A 17,794-nucleotide genomic window follows, 5' to 3' on the forward strand; every position below is an offset into this window, starting at 1 on the left:
CAGCACAAGGATGGACGGGAACGACAACAGTGCACCAAGCCGCCTACACCAGACGGACTTTATCCAGTCGAGCACAAGATTCTCGTTCATCCAGCCTTTCTCGTGGCATCTCATGAACACATTTTTTGGCAACTCCTCACCTTTAGGCACTGTCTTGCGCTTGAAGACGACATAGGGCAGGAGCTTGCGTCTGTCTGCCATGCTCGACATGATGGTAACTCGCCTTTTCTCGGTGTCAGTGGACCGGATATAAACTTGTTTAAAGCCCTTTTCGTGCACGGTAAGGGGTGATGGCATGTCCAGATAAACCAGTGTTAGGTCGGCATTGCCGATTTGCTCTAGCTGGAAGTTCTTGGATTTGCGCAGCGAAATAATGTGGCGCTGGAAAGCCACAAGCAGCTCTTCAAACGATTCTTGCAGCTTTTGCGAAATCGAAGTTCGGTGGCGTAAGGAAAATTCAGCACGGCACATGTAGTGAGAAATTCAGTGCTTGCTCGCTTTGAAGGCGGAGCTCAGTAGCTTTTTTTCTCTTGCAAGCTCCTTAGCTTTTGCCTGCATAAGCTCCACGCTCACAGCTAGATGCGTGGCTCACAGTTCGTGTACGAACTACGTCAGGGCGAGTTCAATTTCTGGGAATGTCCCACTCTTCGGGATGCTAAAATCTTCTTCACGTTTCGCTGCACGCGAAAAGGGCTTCCTTCTGTCGACGCCATCCGCGAATGCTTTTCTCATTGACGCCAAACTGCCTCCTGGCCGTACTGTTGCCGATGTTCTGTGCGGCTAAAATAACCTTTCTCTTGAAAGCAGCCGAGTACTGTTTTCGTGGTCCGGACATCTTGGTCCTTCAATGCGGAATTTTAAAAAATGCACTTCGCGAAGCGTAGTTTGCACGTGTGCTGCCAAGGTGCGCACTCAACAATAAAGGAACAATGCTGCAGTCAAGCCCGTGACATTCCCATAGAGCCAATGGGGGCAGTTCTCGCTGGCGATGCTAGCGCCGCCTAGATTCTAATGGTAGTTGCACTGATACCAGAAAAATGTTCACTTATTATTACTAGATGATGTTTTTAATATTATTCGCTTATAATCTAAATTTAAAAACGACAGGCAACGTTTGAATAATTTTTAGTTGTTTAGAAAGTGAAATGTGTGTTGAAAGCGGAATGACATGCGAGGAGTACGGCACAGCAGACGACCGTCGTCTGCTTCTGCTATTGCTGTTGCACTGCCCACTTGCTTTGGCCAGGTATATCCCAATTTTAGCTCGTTTACATAATATATATATTCCTGTTGAGGGCTCAGAATTAGCTTGTACATCTACCTTTGAAGGTTGGCACTGCTGTTTAGGCCGAGCGAAATCGCGACGCCAATCACACCAACTTGCTGCAAATAAACAGCTTTATTATAACAGCATCGATGTTTACATGAAATAAAAAGTAAGAGAATAAAGTTTCACAAGATATACTGGTACGTAAATGCATAGTTGTTTGTCTGCAAAAAGATACTATGTACAGTCTCGCCACACATTTCTGGTGAACACAAGCTGTCCGTCGCGGAATGAAGAAATAAATCCGATCACAACGAGCCGTCGCTGGCTGGTATGCTGCTAAAGTTCCTCCACTTTTGTAGCTGAAGATGTCACTCCATTTAGTTCACGATATCCAACAAATTTCAACTCGATTTGTGCACAAACACGTAGCTTTCACAAGGGCGAATTCTGTTGCCACTGTTTGTCTTCTGGTCCAGACTGCCTGCTCTCTCTCTTGCCGTTACCCATTCGGGAAGTTGTTACAACATAAAACTTTTCAGCGTTTAATCTGAATTTGCTTCAAACAGCCTAAAATTTAAAAGAGAAATGTTTTTCTGTACGTGCTGGTTTGAAGCGTTAAAAATAAAGTTAATATAAAGGCTGACACTTCGATTACCGCTGCTGGCGGTGCGCTGTCATTTCAATGGTGGTGCCACCCCAAGGCTTGGACGCGAAACACTCCACATGCCACCGGCTTGCTGTAGTCACGCAGCAATAATGAAATCAAGCTGTAGCCATGCAGCAATAAGGAAGCCAAGCCATAGCCACGCAGCAATAACGAAACCAAAACTTCTAGCCCAAATTTCTGACTGAAATTTTCGTTCGGATCTGCATATAGAACGAGCCGAAAATTTGGGACGCCAATAATAATAAAAAAAAAACTTGTATTATACGCGGGTTTTTACGGTACTTCTTCCCTTTAGCTTACAGAGAGCATTTTCCTCGCCATCCAACGATGTTCCTTGGACTAGAGCTGTTTTTTATAGTAAATCAGTTTTAAGCTTCTTGATTTTGGTTTATTGAAAGTGATAAGCACTAGAGATTCGTAGCGCATCCTCTTGCAAGAGGCTGCTGCTGCAGTAGCATCGCTTTGTGTCGCATATGCTTCCCAGCCCTTGCATTTCAAGGGCTCTGGAAGTGCAGTAGTGCTTCTTGGAAATTTTCACCAATGACATATTGTAGTTCGTATTATCATCACTTCACAATGCATCTTTTGTGTGTATAGTTCACATTTCCATAATTTTATTACATATACATTTTACGGACTTCACAGTGACTGTTCTTTTAGGCCCCTTTACAGCCATGTCACAACCAACTGTCATAATTTATTACTCTATTGTCAACTCATTAACTGTGACATTTTACGGACTTTACAGTGACTGTTCTTTTAGGCCCCTTTACAGCCATGTCACAAACAACTGTTGTAATTTATTACTCTATTGTCAACTCATTAACTGTGGCCTGGTGCACTTTGGCCATACTTGGCCCTTGTGCCACAAAACACCAAATTCAGTACTATTAGCTGCATCTGATACGGAAGCGAAATCGTCCACTTCCACGTCGTCGCCGTGGACAAAGTGGAAGCACCAGAAGCTATGAGAGCAGGAAACGCGTCACACCATGCTTTGACGTAACTACTGGTGGCGACTGTCGTCTATCAAATATTTATGCGCCGCAATTTCTCCATCTATAGTCTATGCGTATGATTAGTTGATTCCACGCTTGTATGGGCTGAAAAATGAAGTAAATATTAAGCACTAACCATTTGGCATGCGGTAAGCATCTACAACTTAAACGGTCAGCTAATACATCAAGTTCAGTAGTGACAGGTTGGGTGATTCATTGCGTCTATATTTAAATTGGGATTGCCTATTAACTTGAGTACGTATTAACAAGGTTTTACTGTAAATTAGCTTCTTGCTTCACGAACAATAAGACATACTCTATGCATAAAGCATTAGCCCAAGATTTCTTTAGTGTGTTACACTGTCTTATGTATAGATCAGTCGCTCACTAGTCTTAAAGCACCGCAGTCCAACCTCAATATAAGGAACATAATTATAACAAATTATCAGATTTGACAAAGTAAATACCGTATTTACTCGCATAATGATGGCACCCCTGAATTTTGTCGTCAAAATTCGATTTTCTTTAATTTCCCGTGTAATGATCGCACCCCGAACTTGCTACAGCGATATGTCGTGTGCCAAGTCTAGCCAATATTTATCGCGCTTACCATCTGTCGAATGCGACGCGAACGACTCTTCACAAGACAAACCAAGCGGTCTGCACGCACCAAACATTCTTAAGTAGATGCCTCATTTCATTACTTTCCGCACCTTCCATGACTAAAAAAAAGCTACAACCGAACTTGCCTTTATTATAGCAAGTTACGGCGCTTTATAATGGTTGTGGTCAACAACAAAAAAGCCGCCTTTTGATTCTTCTTATCTGCACTCGTGGCACGCAACAAATCGCGAGCGGCAACGATAGTAGCCACGTTTACACTGATACGTTAAAAGTGTACCCTATTCATACGCCGACGCTTGTAACACAGCTAAGATATTCACCCTCCCTTAGCGGAAACGTGCCGTATTAGGATAGTAGTGAAGATAGATGCCGCAGTTAGCGCAGCATGCCGGCCATGTGTTTCTATGTCACTGGCAGCTAAGTGCGCCCATCTGTTTCTGTCCCCTCAAAGTGGACATGGCTACGTTATTGGCGCAAACTTACCGATATTAACGATATTATTCATTACTGATACGGAAGAAACTGTTTTAATGCACGTAATGTACTCACAAGAAGAAAAAAAATCGCGTTCAGCGCGTTCGGCTTGCTCCACCGGCCGCCATTTTTGTTTTGGCGTCCCGCAGCAAACGCGGGACGAAAACAAATTTTTTTCTTTTCGCGGAAAATTTAACCCGCGCATTGCCCGCGCAGTGATCGCACCCATGATTGTGCGTCAATTTTTCTGACAAAAAGTGCGATCATTATGCGAGTAAATACGGTACAATATGTTTGTTGCCAATATCAGCATGTAACGAATGAGTGCCTAAAATGGTTGTTGGCAAAGGTGTTTTCATGTCAGATGTGATTTCATTGCAATGAGGTTTGTCTTTATCAGTGTTTCGTTGGTTGTTTAGATATGGCTCGCTCAGTAGCAGGTAACATTTTCCTTCTTCACCAGGTAAGCTCAGGTCTGGCAGAAAGTTAAGAGTTTTGTATTGTGATCCATTATTATACATTGGTGCCAGCTCGCTTAGCTTCTAATGAAAAATGTTGATACACAGTCACCTGCAATTATATGCACGGTTCGATTTTATCTATCTACTCCAGCATTTTGACTATAGGTGGGAAGTTCTAAGGTGTGCAAAACTGTGCTAACTCATGGGACGCCACTACTGGCGCCTTAGCACATTTCTTTCCTTCCTACACTCACCTGAGCTATGTTGTTTTTCAGTAGGTGATTCACTGCAGGCTTGGAAGAAGTATTCAAGCTATTAAACTGGGAAGGCTTAGGAGTGAGGATCAACGGCAAATATTTCGGCAACCTTCGGTTTGAAGATGACATTGTCCTATTCAGCAACACTGGGGACAAATTGCAACAAATTATTAAGGATATAACCGAAAAGTGCAAGAGTAGGGTTGAATATTAATATGCAGAAGACAAAGATAATGCTCAATAGCCTGACAAGGGAACAAGTGTTCAGGATCGCCAGTCAGCCTTTAGAGTCTGGGAAGGTGTACGTTTACCTAGGTCAATTACTCACAGGGGGGACCCTGATCATGAGAAGGGAATTTACAGAATAATAAAAATGTGTTGACGTGCATACGGTAGACATCGACAGATCTTGACTGGAAGCTTACCACTATCAGTGAAAAGAAAGGTGCACAATGAATGCATTCTACCAGTGCTAACATATGGGGCAGAAACTTAGAGGTTGACAAAAAAGCTCGAGAACAAGTTCAAGGCCGCGCAAAGAGCAATGGAACGAAGAATGTTAGGCTTAACTTTTAAAGATGGGAAGAGAGCGGTGTGGATCAGAGAGCAAACTGCAATAGCTGATATTCCATTTGACCTTTAGGGAAAAATGTGGAGCTGGGCAGGCCATGTAATGCGTAGGGTAGGTAACTGGTGGACCATTAGAGTTACAGAATGGGTTCCAAGAGAAGGGAAGTGGAGTCAAGGACGGCAGAAAACTAGGTGAGGTGATGTAATTAGGAAATTCAGAGGCACAAGTTGGAATCGGTTGGCGCAGGACAGGGGTATTTCGAGATCGCAGGGAGAGGCCTTCATCCTGCAGTGGACATAAAATAGGCTGATGATGTGCTTAGTGCAGGACTCTGCACCTGCTCACTGATGCTGCGATTAAGCTGAATTAATGCATAGCCTAAATGGACTTAAGGTGGTGCCATATTCAGCACATGTGGAGCACATTCTGTGCCGCATTATGCTACACAAAACTCTTCTTTTGTCAAAACAAAACAAAAGCAAAGGCTTGGGCAAAAATAGCTGTAAAATGGAAGGTGTGTAAAGGGTGTCAACCTAATTGCATATTGTAGCAAAGTAAGCAGAAAAAAGCCCAGTGCAATCAAGTAAATTTTTTGTTGACTGTGGCATATTTTCTGGCGTACTGGAAAGGTAAAAGCCAAACCGGTGGAGCACTTTGATCATGTAAAGGCTTAGTTTAGTTGAAACTTTATATGAGACTTGAAAAAGCCCTTTATCTGGACAAAAAAAGTATAATTGTGGGATGGCTATATAACCCTACAGACCAATGATTATGAGGGATAAGAAAACTACATGTAAGGTAATTACCCTACAGTTAGCAACACTGCTGTTGACCCCAGGAATTGAACTTGGTACCTTAGGCTTCGCAAGAGTACTCCATCGCCATTGAGAAACCAGAGTGGTTTTTAACGCGACAGTGTTAAGGAGCTCGTGTTGCAGAAAAGCCGGCGTCGTCGGCGACGTTGGCCGTGAGCGATAAATCCTAGAAGGTACTTCATAAATAAAAAACAACTTGCAAGATAGGCTTGGTGGGAATCGAACCAGGGTCTCCGGAGTGTGAGACGGAGACGCTACCACTCAGTCACGAGTTCGATGGTTCAAAGCAGGACAAAAGCGCCTCTAGTTAGAAACGTGCCGTAGAAAGTTATACTGCGGTGTATATCGGTAATTATGAGCATGTAAATTACAGAAGTTGCAGTTACACGAGTAGCGAAGTACGTTTCCGCTACATTTTTTCTGCGCACACGCAGAGCCATCTTGTGGCAAACACAGAAGACCCCCTCCTTGCAATGTACGGCACTGCCCCGACAGGTGGCGCGCCACTCGCCTGCGTGATGCGGCTCCTCTTTCCGCTCACAGCGCGATTCCTAGGTGCAGCGTTCGATGCGGGACGCCTCTGGCGTGATCGCTGCGCCGTAGCGCGTCTGGTGGGAAAGCATCCCCTGCGATATGTGCTGTGCTGCTGGCGAGGAGCCATGCATTTGCGTGGTGCTCCCAAGCGAGATAGAGGACGATCCCATCGAGGCGTCAGCCCCATGATCGCGTCCGCCTTCATGGCGCGTCGCGGCCCGACTGTCCGTGCCGATTACGACGTTTGGCTCGCGTAGATCATTTCTCCCTCCGAGACACTGAGTTCTTTGGTTCGTTCCGCTTGCTCAGGCGCAGGTTTTTTAAATTTTTTATATGGCATTTATAATTTGATTCATACATGATCTCATGGAGTCGTGATTTATTTTTAATGAAAAATATTGATGTCTCTTATGCCAGCTAGTTGGTGTGCGACTTTGTCATCAAATATTTCCTTGTGATTGCGCATCAAAGTGCGAGACCTTGAGCATAGCATTATACTCTAGGGTAAGTCTCTTGATATGCTCATGATTATATTGCGCTTAGTGTTAAACTGACGATTTTAAGTGAAGGACAGGACGTGGACATATGTAGTGCAAACTACCAACTGTTTAATACTGTTAAAGAATGCGCTTATATAGAAGGAGATATGGCGTTGGGTGGGGGAGAGATACAAAAAGATATGGCAAGGTGACGACATGTGATCATACTTTGGGCCAGGCATACATCGTTCACTTGCACCCGTTTGCCCTGGCGAACTCGTCAATGTAATCTAAAAATCGTTAGTGTAACACTAAGCGCAATATAATCATGAATGTTCACCAACTAGCCCCCTTCATTGCTTTACTCTTGATATGTGCTCTTGTGAACTGCGCTATGTATTTTGGCAGGAACAGTGGCCGGGAAGCTAGCAGGGAAGCAAACCGGGATGTCCGGCGGGACAGCCGGGAAGCTGCACGGGAACGAAGCCCGCGACGACCGAGACCCCGTAGCCCACTGCGGCGCAGAACTGGACACTCGCGTAGCCCCCGCAGAGGAGATCCTCGGACATTGACTCGACGAAGTCGCTCTCCTCATGGCATGAGCAGGTAAATCACTCATGGCTTATTATTTGAATGCAAGAAACTTGTTCCACATAGCAAATACAGAAGGAACAATCTCCTGATGCAGACAATTAGGAGTGTTGTCACATGCTGCATTTGAGCACTGCCAAATGGTGACGGCATGTGAAAAAAATGGGATCTTGTTATGACAGTTTGCATTCTAAGCCACTAGCTGCTGCAGTTTCATGGTTCTTGGCCCTACATTTTTCTCTGCATTTTCCTTTGCATAAAGTCCAGTAATCTGCGCACCTCTTTGCATCCTGTTTTGCAGGCAGTAGTGTGCATAATTAGAATGCATTTCTAGCTGTCAGTGTTTGCCAGTTCTCTTGTGCATGAGCACATCTGCCATGGCCTCTGCATCAAGTTGTGCCTGCTTTCTGTCATTACTAGGAAAAATTCTCCAGCACGGAATAGAACAGGGGAAGAAAAAAATGGGTGTGACAACAAAATGCATCAGGATATGTATATGCTTTTTGCCCTAATGTCATATATCACTGCATTACAAGAGTGCGAGACAGACTTAGTGTTCTGAAATTTTCAGTTAGTGGTGCTGTGAATGTAGTTCCTTTACTCAGGTAAAATTATGAAAGACCTTGAGGTAAACCCGGTGCAATGCTTCCCCTTCTGCTTCTCTGTGTATGTGTGTTATGCTGGTTCCCTTTGCTTTGCCATGGGCAGTAGGGCCCCACTGTACTTCTTCAGTGTAGTAGCGTGAAATATGTGATCGAAAACATTTAATGTAGAAGGTGCTGGCAACAAATGTGTTAAGAACAGGCTGTTCTTGTGGCCATAAATTTATGACTGTCAAGTTGCCAGGATGTGTGGCTTCAAGCACAGCTAGCCGCATGAATTGCAGGGCTTTTTGCTTGCGCTGAATGCTGTTGCCTCACCTGTTCCTCTGTGGCTTGTGTGGAGAGGTCACTGTGTTTTTCCTGCCTGTCTGTTCTTTAGTTTGTGCCTTGTATATGCTTCAATTATCACTGAGTGGATCAGTTAAATTCTATGAGTTGGTTATTTATTATAAATACTGACCCTTGTATCTCTGGCATAGGGTACGTGTACAGGATGCATCGATAAGCTACTATACTTACGTTGTTATAGATGAGAGAAAGTGCAGCACACAGGCAGCATGGAGAATAATGCAAGGAATTGCCCCAAAATTCACTTGAATACCATAGTTCTGGATAAATGGTGACAATGCCAGCACATACAAATGTTGTAATGTTACACGTGTGCATTATAGTCTGCCTGATTCTTAAAATTCCACTCAAAAGCTCTGTGCTGTACCTGCAGACAGCTGAGCTTTGTAGCACCCTGATGTCTTGGGATGACTGTCATTGTTGTTCAAACTGCACATCCTCTATCAAGGCTCTCCCCAGTGTCTGTCTCTCCTATGTTGGCAGTTATAATAATCTTGTCATTTTAGTTTGTGAGAATACATTTGGCTAACAGATTCCTGATTGAAGTCAAACTCTATATCTCAAAGGGTTACTGCCACTTTGTGATATACAACATAAAAAAAGACCTAATACAGGTCAAACCTTGACTTAATGAAGTTGCACTTGCAGTGAAAAATTTTGTTTAGTATAGTTTTCTGTACTTTAACAGTAAAAATGACTCCTTAGGTCCTTAGAATAGTCATGGTGAATAGCATCTTGTCAGTAAGCATTTATGAACAGAGTCCCACAAGACTTGACCAATAGTTATGTCATCAAGAGCATTGGCTCATGTGGTAGAAATCCTGTCGAGAGCAAAGCTTCCACACAAACCATGCCTACTGCTGTGGCTGCCATCATATGGTGCCATATGTACACTTGCATAATCACCACTGTCACCTTATCATTACAAATAAGTTGCGAGGCCAAGGTATCACCATGTACAATAAAACACCATATTTGGAAAAAGTGTGCAAGTGTACTGATGTGTGGAGGCAAGATGAGTAAGAGAACAAATTTGGGCTTAAGTGCTCTTTCTAAAAATGTATTTATAAAATATTGTCACCTGTATAAAGCCATGTTCTATATATTGAATTCCTTCAAATAAACGAAAATATTGCTTCTTAGCTTTTACAAAAAAAAATTGTTTTTGTAGTAACATATAAAGAACAAAAAAAGCTGTAACAAATTGGTGCAATGCTATAGTTAAATATGGTGTGAACAATAATTGTTCTTACCATTTTCAAACTTAAATACTAATTGTTCTTTGCTGTTACTATGAATTAATGCTTTTAAGCCTCTGGAAATTTCTTTTGCTTCTTCAACTTTCACACAGGCAATTTGCTGTAATGTCCTTTCTTGATATTTTATCTTTATGTTGTGCATTACAGAAATGATGAACGATCTAGACACAATCGGGATCACTGGGATCGTAGAGATGACAAAGGCCGGCATGCAAACAGCTCAAGAAAGAAGCCAAAATCACCTTCCTCTTCATCTGATGAGTAAGTTGTCCTGATCACATTAATAAAGTTGACACTGTTTGGTTCCTTGTACGATTACAACAGGGTGGTACTGCCATTTTTAAAGGAAGGAAGCACAAATCCAGATGTTTACTTTTCACCCTCGAAGAAAAGGCAGTTCAGAACTGAATCTTCTTAAGAGTGATTAAACCACATTTGCAAGTTGACTTGGTCTTTCATTATGAGCTCTGCTTACCCCTAGAAAAAAAGATTATGGTGCCTGATGTCAAGGCTTGGAGTCAGATTGACTGGAAAGCCATTGAGTATTTTTGGCAGTATTTGCTCGATTTTTCAATCTCCTACAATGCGTACAACTTGCGCAGATTACATGATCAAGTTATTCTTAGTGTTTACACTGCTTTGTATTATTTTATCTGAAGCCTTTTGTGTGCCATGTGTTTAATCATAGAAGGAACAAAAAGCAAAGAAAAGGTGAAAAAGTTATGTGATGTGCGTTTATATTTTGGAGGCAACAGCCGTCATTCACTGGACGCATGCTACGTGGTGCCACAGTACCACACCACAGTGAATGCATATTCCTTCCCAAGGTGTGTGGCAGCAGTGGCTTGCTAGTGCAAGTTTGTCAGCATGCAGCCCAAGTAGCGATTGAAGAATGAGCACGTGCAGTGGCATTGTGTGCAAGAGGGACCTGAATTTCATTCCTTTAAGTTGTAGTTTTATGTGATGAACCTTTAAATTTTGCAGGCTTCAGGTTAAGGTTTCATTTAGCGTTGGAGATATCACGAACAGTTCAGTAATGTTGATTAAAGGTAGTATTTCCCCTGATTTTCTTAGTCTGCATATATTTGACAAACGTTAAGCTTTACCAAGGTACACCAAAACACAGTCCTGCTCCAGAATAAAAATTCCTGCTTCAACACTGTTCTAGAGTAAAAATTTTGCTGCATCTAGAGCTGTTCCAAAACACTGCCTCTGGCGCCCTGTATACAGTTCCTGGCATCCTTGCTTTTAAGTTTAGCTTCTAAACTGTAAAAAAAAAAACAAAAAAAATTGAATGTATGAGTTGAATCCTGTGGCTATCTGTTGTGATAAGCTTGGTGTGCAAGCATGACTCATTCCTTAAATACTTCTTCTTGAAATTGCCATAATGAAGGCCATTAATCCTTTAACCCTTTCAGAGCCTGGTTTTTTCAAGGGTGATGCACCCCAGCATTGGGATTTAATGGCAAATGCACTCTTAGCAGGTTCTTCACATTCCTATCTTCGTTTTGTATCTCCTACCTAGTTTTGCTCTGACGGGTGCTTCCACGGTAGCACTGCTGTGTCAGGGTTTAAAAAAAAATATGAAAACACCTACTATAGATGCATGACAGATAGCAGAAACACGAAAAAGTGGTAGCCTTGTGCTAGGCGCGATATTTAAATGGAGAATCGTCGTGGTAGCATTGCACTAATGCCGAGGGCTGCCCCTCTCATCTGCGATACGTACTCTGCATGGAGCAACCATGGCCTTGAAGGGACACATTCTGCAGCATGCTAACATTTAACCCAGACTGAGAAAACCCAGAGAGATTAGAAAATATGCTTCTAAAAATGCACAACAGCTGACGGAACTACCTCGGAGCTCACCAACTTCATGTTACCATGCATATCCAACTGGAGAGAGTGGAGAATGCATGGGTACATCAGTGGGCATGGCAGGACATAAATGCGGAAACTGGCTGGTTTGTCAGTGACACTAAAAAGGTTAAGGACGAGACATATAAACACTCAAAATTTGTAAGTATATTTATCTAAATGGGCAAAATACATCGAGAATATTTAATTCAATGAAAAGAAAAAAATATTTTGCGAGAGCTTTTGGAGCAATAGGGGGAACACCAGGCAGAAAACTTGGAAGTGGAAGCCACCTATGGCTTTGTTTGGAACTTGTACAAACAGCTGTTGTCATATGTAAACCATATAAGTAATCCCTCATTATAATGAAGTGAGCAGGATGGTGAAAAAATTTTTTTATAAGCGGTAGTTCGATAAAAGCGACCATTCGAGAAAAGCTAAAGCAGTCGAGCTTTAATTGCACCACAACTGCGAAGAAGTCAAAATACAATATATTCAGTGAAGCTAAACTTTTTTCAGGTGCAAGAAAGGCAGTGAAATTTGGCTGTTTCAGGTTCTTACCGGGTGTGAGTAACCCCTGCTCTAATTTGACCAAGCATTGCACGAGACCATGGTAGCCGCCCATGCATTCAACCTTATTTCGCAGCAGGCGTAGGTACTCCCGCGTCTGCACCATAGTTGGCACTTCACGTGGCTCTTTGTCTGCCGGCTCTTCCGCCTCGTCTGCCTCATCGGGGCCACCATAAGCGTCAGTTATCTCCCAATCTGTCACTGGGGTGAATATGGGAACAGAATCATCAGCCAACGCGAACGCCTCAGAAGTTTCCTACCTCTTCTTCCACGTCTTTTATTAGCAGAAGTTTCTGCTCCAAAGTCTGACCCTTCAGCCCAGAGACTGACGGAGCCATTTATCACTGTAGACTACAAAAGCACACGCGAGGCACGCTTAATGAAGCACTCTGAATAGCACACTATCACATGGCCTGCAGCACAGATCCAAACGCAAGCGCCGTCAGTGCCATGACTGAACGCGGCGGGCGACGCAGAAAGCAGAAGCTTCAAAATGTCGTCAGAGCATCTCGCTTTGCTTGTCAATGCGCGCTGGTTATGGCGACGGTTGCAATTGCAGGCTTGGCATCGGCTTCACGTGTAGTGTGTAGTGGAAGAAAGGTGATCGGAGTTGTGGAGACCAAGAAGCAAGAACTGCGGAAGGGCTACCCATTAGGGGAAGATTGTGCTCGGGAGGGCAGGCCGGAAGAGGGCAGCTTTGGAGGAGCTGCGATGTCGAAACTGGCAGCGAGGAGGGGAGGAGTTGACATGAAGGCGAGTGAGAGCAGCGACTGGCGTCCAAACGGCTTGCAGACTGGAAAGCGAATGAGGAGGGCAAGGCAGTGGGGGTCACTTTCATAGGGGGGGGGGGGGGGGGGGTGCAATAGGTCACGTAGGACTACAAGAGTATCGCACCAGAAAGCGCCGCAAATGCCGGGGTTCTAGTCTGAAATTGTGTTTGTTGTGCTCAAAAAATGATTAGCCGCTCATTGTGGGTGCACAGTGCGATCGTGAAAACTGAATGGTTTTGCAGTAGGGGCTTTGCATAATCACTGAGCAATTTTTTTTCGAGGTGTGCAGCTGTGAAGTTTGCAAAACAAGTTTTTCATCGCACTGTTGACGATACTGTGCTAATTCTACGGTTCGAGTGTCGTTGTTTGCGCACTGTCGCGTCCGCGCCATCGACAAATGTTTAGGAACAAAATTCAGTGACCCTACCACGCATTAGACCGTTTGTCTAAAGTCGGATGGTGTGAATCGAGCATGACCAGCTTGAGGAAATCGCCAGGGAAACACTACCTTGCATTTACCCGCCATGTTGACAGCCTGATTCGCCACTGGTGACGCTTGGATTTTTCGTTTGTTCAGTAAGTTATTGGTCGATTTGCACTGTGGAAAGTGCAACGAAGCTAGGGGCAGTGTTTCATTGTGATGAAGGCCGATTATGGCAAGCGGCGAGCAAATTTCTAGACCGGCTTCCCTAAAGTAATTTTCTCGATTTGTTAACGTACTAGCTCCTCGCGTCGAACATGGCACTTATAATCGAAGAGACGCTTATTTTGGGATTTTCAGCATGTTTTAGCACCAGAAGTGCTCTTTAGAGCGGTAAAACCTTGCTCATCGAGCGCACGCCATGGAATGCTACGGCACAAGCCTGCCTGCAGTCTTCTGGCTACTTTTTGGCATCCAAGAGACTGCGGTTTTCTGGCACCGCAAAGCATCGGGAAAACTTTATTTTCGTGTGGTTTCTATCACGGGGGACACGAGTGATGCAATTGCGACCAAGATTAACGGTTCGGGTGCGCTGCACCATGGAATTTGACAGCTTCTGTTCGCTCCAGAGTAAAATGCTGGGAGCACTCGGCACTCGCTTGGTACCGGTTACTAGGCGGTCATCGGTCGTGGTTTTGGTACATTTGTGGCCTGTTCTGTGCCTGCATGGGACTAATTTGTCAGCAGTATTATATTTAACGCTGCATGTGCAAAAGGGTAGCCGTTGCTCAATGGCAGCGATGCCTCTGCTCGCCACTTTGCTCAAAGCGGGTCAAGCACTTTGTGCACTTTGAGTAATGCGGCTTAAAATGCAAGCCTTTGGGTTGGGACCGGAAGAAATTTAGAATAAAGCAATATTTCGAGTAAAGTAATTTTGTTATAACGAGGGATTACTATTGCATTTGCTTTACATTACCTGTGTCATACCACTGCAGCCAGATATCTCATATCTGTCTGTCTCCTTTGACTATACTTTCAAAAGAAAACAAGTTGCGGGCCAAACTTCTTTCTCATCCTTTGTTCCTGCTCTAAAAGAACAAATGATGTTTTCTGCTTGCCATTCATTGTTGGCTGAAGACATTTAGCCAGGAATTCTGTACTCAATACTGACACTCTGCAAGAAAACCTTTCCCCCGATGTGTTGCCTGTAGCAACACTCGTCCATAAACGGTTAAATGCTTTGTCAAGCTCAAAATGGTGGATGATAGAAAAAGGGCTCAGATTGGAAGTAGTGCTCTGTTTAGAATGATGCCAGAAAATATTCTTACACAGTATTGTGTCATGCCATAGTATGTATGCTAGGTGCTTCAATATGATTGTCAGCCTAATTTGGCAACTTTTGAAAGGTGTTCCTCAGGAATAGGACTACTGCACCAATTGCGCCATTTTGATACAAACGTAAATTCCTGCGCCATACTGCAGCAAATATAGAAAATTGACCAAAATTGCACCACGCTGCGCCAGAATGGCTTCGGCATGTGTGCTCCAGCAGTGGCCGCGAACAGCAAGCAAATTTGTTCTCCGAAAAAGAGTGCAGCCCTTCACGTTCCGCACACTGCGCGGCGGTACCTCTCGCACAGCTTCTCATAATTGTCATGCTTGTAACACTGGACTTTGTAGCGCTTCTGGCAAGTGGCTGGTGCACACACGGTCACTCCCCGCTGTCGTTGCGGCTGTCGGAACGGCTGGGTTGGCTGTATTTTGGGTATACAGCGCAGTCCACTTATAACGATATTGAGAAAGACGAAAAATATGATCGTTATAACCGATGATCACTATATCTGGACTGCAGTTATTAAAAAAAATAAAAAAACGTGGAACATACCTTTGCAGCTTCGAACTCGAATTGGCTACTTGCTCTAAAGAATAGATGATGTAGAAAGTAGGCTGTGAAAAACAAACTTTATTTCTAGCGCCAATGATCGTGTCAAGGGTTAGGCGCGGCGAAATAGTCAGAAATCTGCACTTGCTTTTGCAGCAGCTTCAGCTTCACAACCGCGGTGTGCATGGATTCCAGCTGCTGCGCGAACACTGGTGGCAATCCTTTAGCATGTATAAAATCAATTAAGGAGTCGACCGACGACAGCGCACTTTGCGTGGACATCGAGGTCGGGGTCAAAGAGCCACTGTCAATCTCGTTGTCACTGTTGCTGCTGCCGTCACCACCGTCGCACAACTTTGCCGTCTGTCGAGACCGCACATCTTCGGCGATCGCCTCGTCGGTGACCTCATCGCAGAACGAGGCAGCACTGTCTGCAGTCAAAAACTCCTCCATCGAGGCACCATCTATGTCACCAGTAGGAACGAGCTCCCAGAGCTTGGTTATGTCACCGGCTTCCACCGTGTTGGTCTCAGTGGGTTGGGGAAGTTTGTCCTGACGCACAAAGCCCGCCTTTTTGAAGCAATTGTGTATGGTTGACTGCTTTACTTCATACCGTGCACCATAAACGAAGCGCACGGCTTTCAATAGACGGATCTTCAGGTCAGGGGGCCCGTCTGCATGACCCGACGTGCCAGGAGCTGCGTGGTCAATGGCTAACATTAGCCACTCCAGCATGCGCCGCCGATAAAGGACTTTAATGTTGACGATCACGCCGGCGTCCAACGGCTGCAGGCCTGCCGTAGTATTCGGAGGCAGAAACATCAATTCGACAGATGTTAGCTTCGGGTTAACGCTGTGTGCACTACAGTTGTCAAGTAGCAACACTACTTTTCTTCCTTGGCCTTCAATTATACTGTCGAACTCGAGCAGCCATTCTTCGAACAGGTCGCGGGTCATCCATGCCTTCTTATTGTTGCGATAGCGGACCGGGATGTGCTGATTCTTAAAGCACGTTGGCTTCTTTGATCGCCTGATCATGAAAGGCTTGAGACAATGGCTCCCGTCCATGCTAACGCACAGCAACACGGTCACCCTAAGTTTCGAGTGCTTCCCGCCGGGGCATCGATCTCCATTAAGAGCGTGAGTCTTCGACTGCAACATTTGAAAAAACAGCAGTTTCGTCGCAATTATATATGTCCTTCTCTGCGTAGCGCTCCAGAACGCCGGGCAGCTTTGTCTGCAGCCACTGCTGCTTTGCCTGTGTGTCCAAAGACGCCGCTTCCCCTTACCATGTTTTTGTAAACGATTCCGTGGCGCTCTTTAAAGCGCTGAATCCAGCCTCCCCCAGGCTCAAAATTTGGCCGTCCCAGAAGAAAAGTGACGTTTTTTGCTTTGGTGGGAAGTATTGGCCCACTAATAGGCACATTATGCGCGCGGGTTGTGATGAACCACTGGTAAAGTGCCTCTTACACATCGGCGTACAAAGGGTCTCTAACCCTTTTCCGCTGATCGGCATGGCTGCTGATAGCTCCTGCCTTCACAATCGCGTTGCTTCCGGTTTTCAAGATGGTTGATATTGTCGACTGGGTGAGCTCATACTTCTTCACGAGGGCACTCACCTTGAAGCTGCGTCGAGAGTCCTGCAATATATCCATCTTCGTGTCAAGCGACACAGCTTTGCGCGTTGTCGGCACCATCTTCGAACTGGGTTGTACCGTTGGTTGCACGCTGCTTCGGTGGCGTCAACCTGCTATCGCGAGAGAGAGAGACTGAGTGCGGGATGGGCGCCACCGCGCCGCTTTGCTTGTCGCTTTTTTTTCGTTCTCTCTCTTTCGGAGTGACTGTGGCCGATGCGCATGAAGCAGCTAGCGCCATCTTGCGGCGCGCTGCGCCTACTCAGGTACTCTCCGGTGCGCGGGCGGGGCGGGACGCGCTGCACGGTAATGGCGGCAGATATGAACTTACGGAGGTAAACATCGCCTTGTCTTGACATCGTTCGTTTCGGAGAACTAAGCAACGCAAATGTTACAATTATTTGGCACGGAAAACGCCGTCCAGATGGCAAAATTTTGATCGTTATATCCGATATGCGGTGAATAACCTATCGTTATAAATGTTTTTTTTTCCCCATAGAACTAATGCATAAAATGACACTCTCACGCCGACCCATCGTTATATGTGGTATCGTTATACGTGTACTGCACTGTACTAGAATACGGTTGAGGGGGCCGAGCAGCGGGGCACTCCCTAGCTGAGGCACAAAACAATGCAAAGTAGGCCGAGGGTGCTGCGAGTGAACTAGATATTAGGGGGGTGCTCGCTACAGCGGGTTCTGCAGGCGGGT

The 17,794-nt window shown here is 44.9% G+C and overlaps 1 protein-coding gene across 4 annotated transcripts in view; it reads left to right on the plus strand.

Annotated features, from left to right (window-relative positions):
- Prp4k (Pre-mRNA processing factor 4 kinase) overlaps positions 1 to 17,794 on the plus strand; it is a 118,067-nt gene that overhangs the window by 21,180 nt on the left and 79,093 nt on the right. For all 4 annotated transcript variants that reach the window (XR_007602389.3, XR_007602390.3, XM_050193493.3 and 1 more), the window contains exons 4-5: positions 7,559 to 7,756; positions 10,098 to 10,211. Coding sequence is in view for 2 of the 4 variants with exons in the window: in XM_050193493.3 (XP_050049450.1) it covers positions 7,559 to 7,756; positions 10,098 to 10,211 (312 nt within the window). In the remaining 2 variants the exon portion in view is untranslated. The remainder of the gene's footprint in view (positions 1 to 7,558; positions 7,757 to 10,097; positions 10,212 to 17,794) is intronic.

This window comes from Dermacentor andersoni, chromosome 1, assembly GCF_023375885.2.
Source record: "Dermacentor andersoni chromosome 1, qqDerAnde1_hic_scaffold, whole genome shotgun sequence".
In the NCBI taxonomy this organism is placed as follows: Eukaryota; Metazoa; Arthropoda; class Arachnida; order Ixodida; family Ixodidae; genus Dermacentor; species Dermacentor andersoni.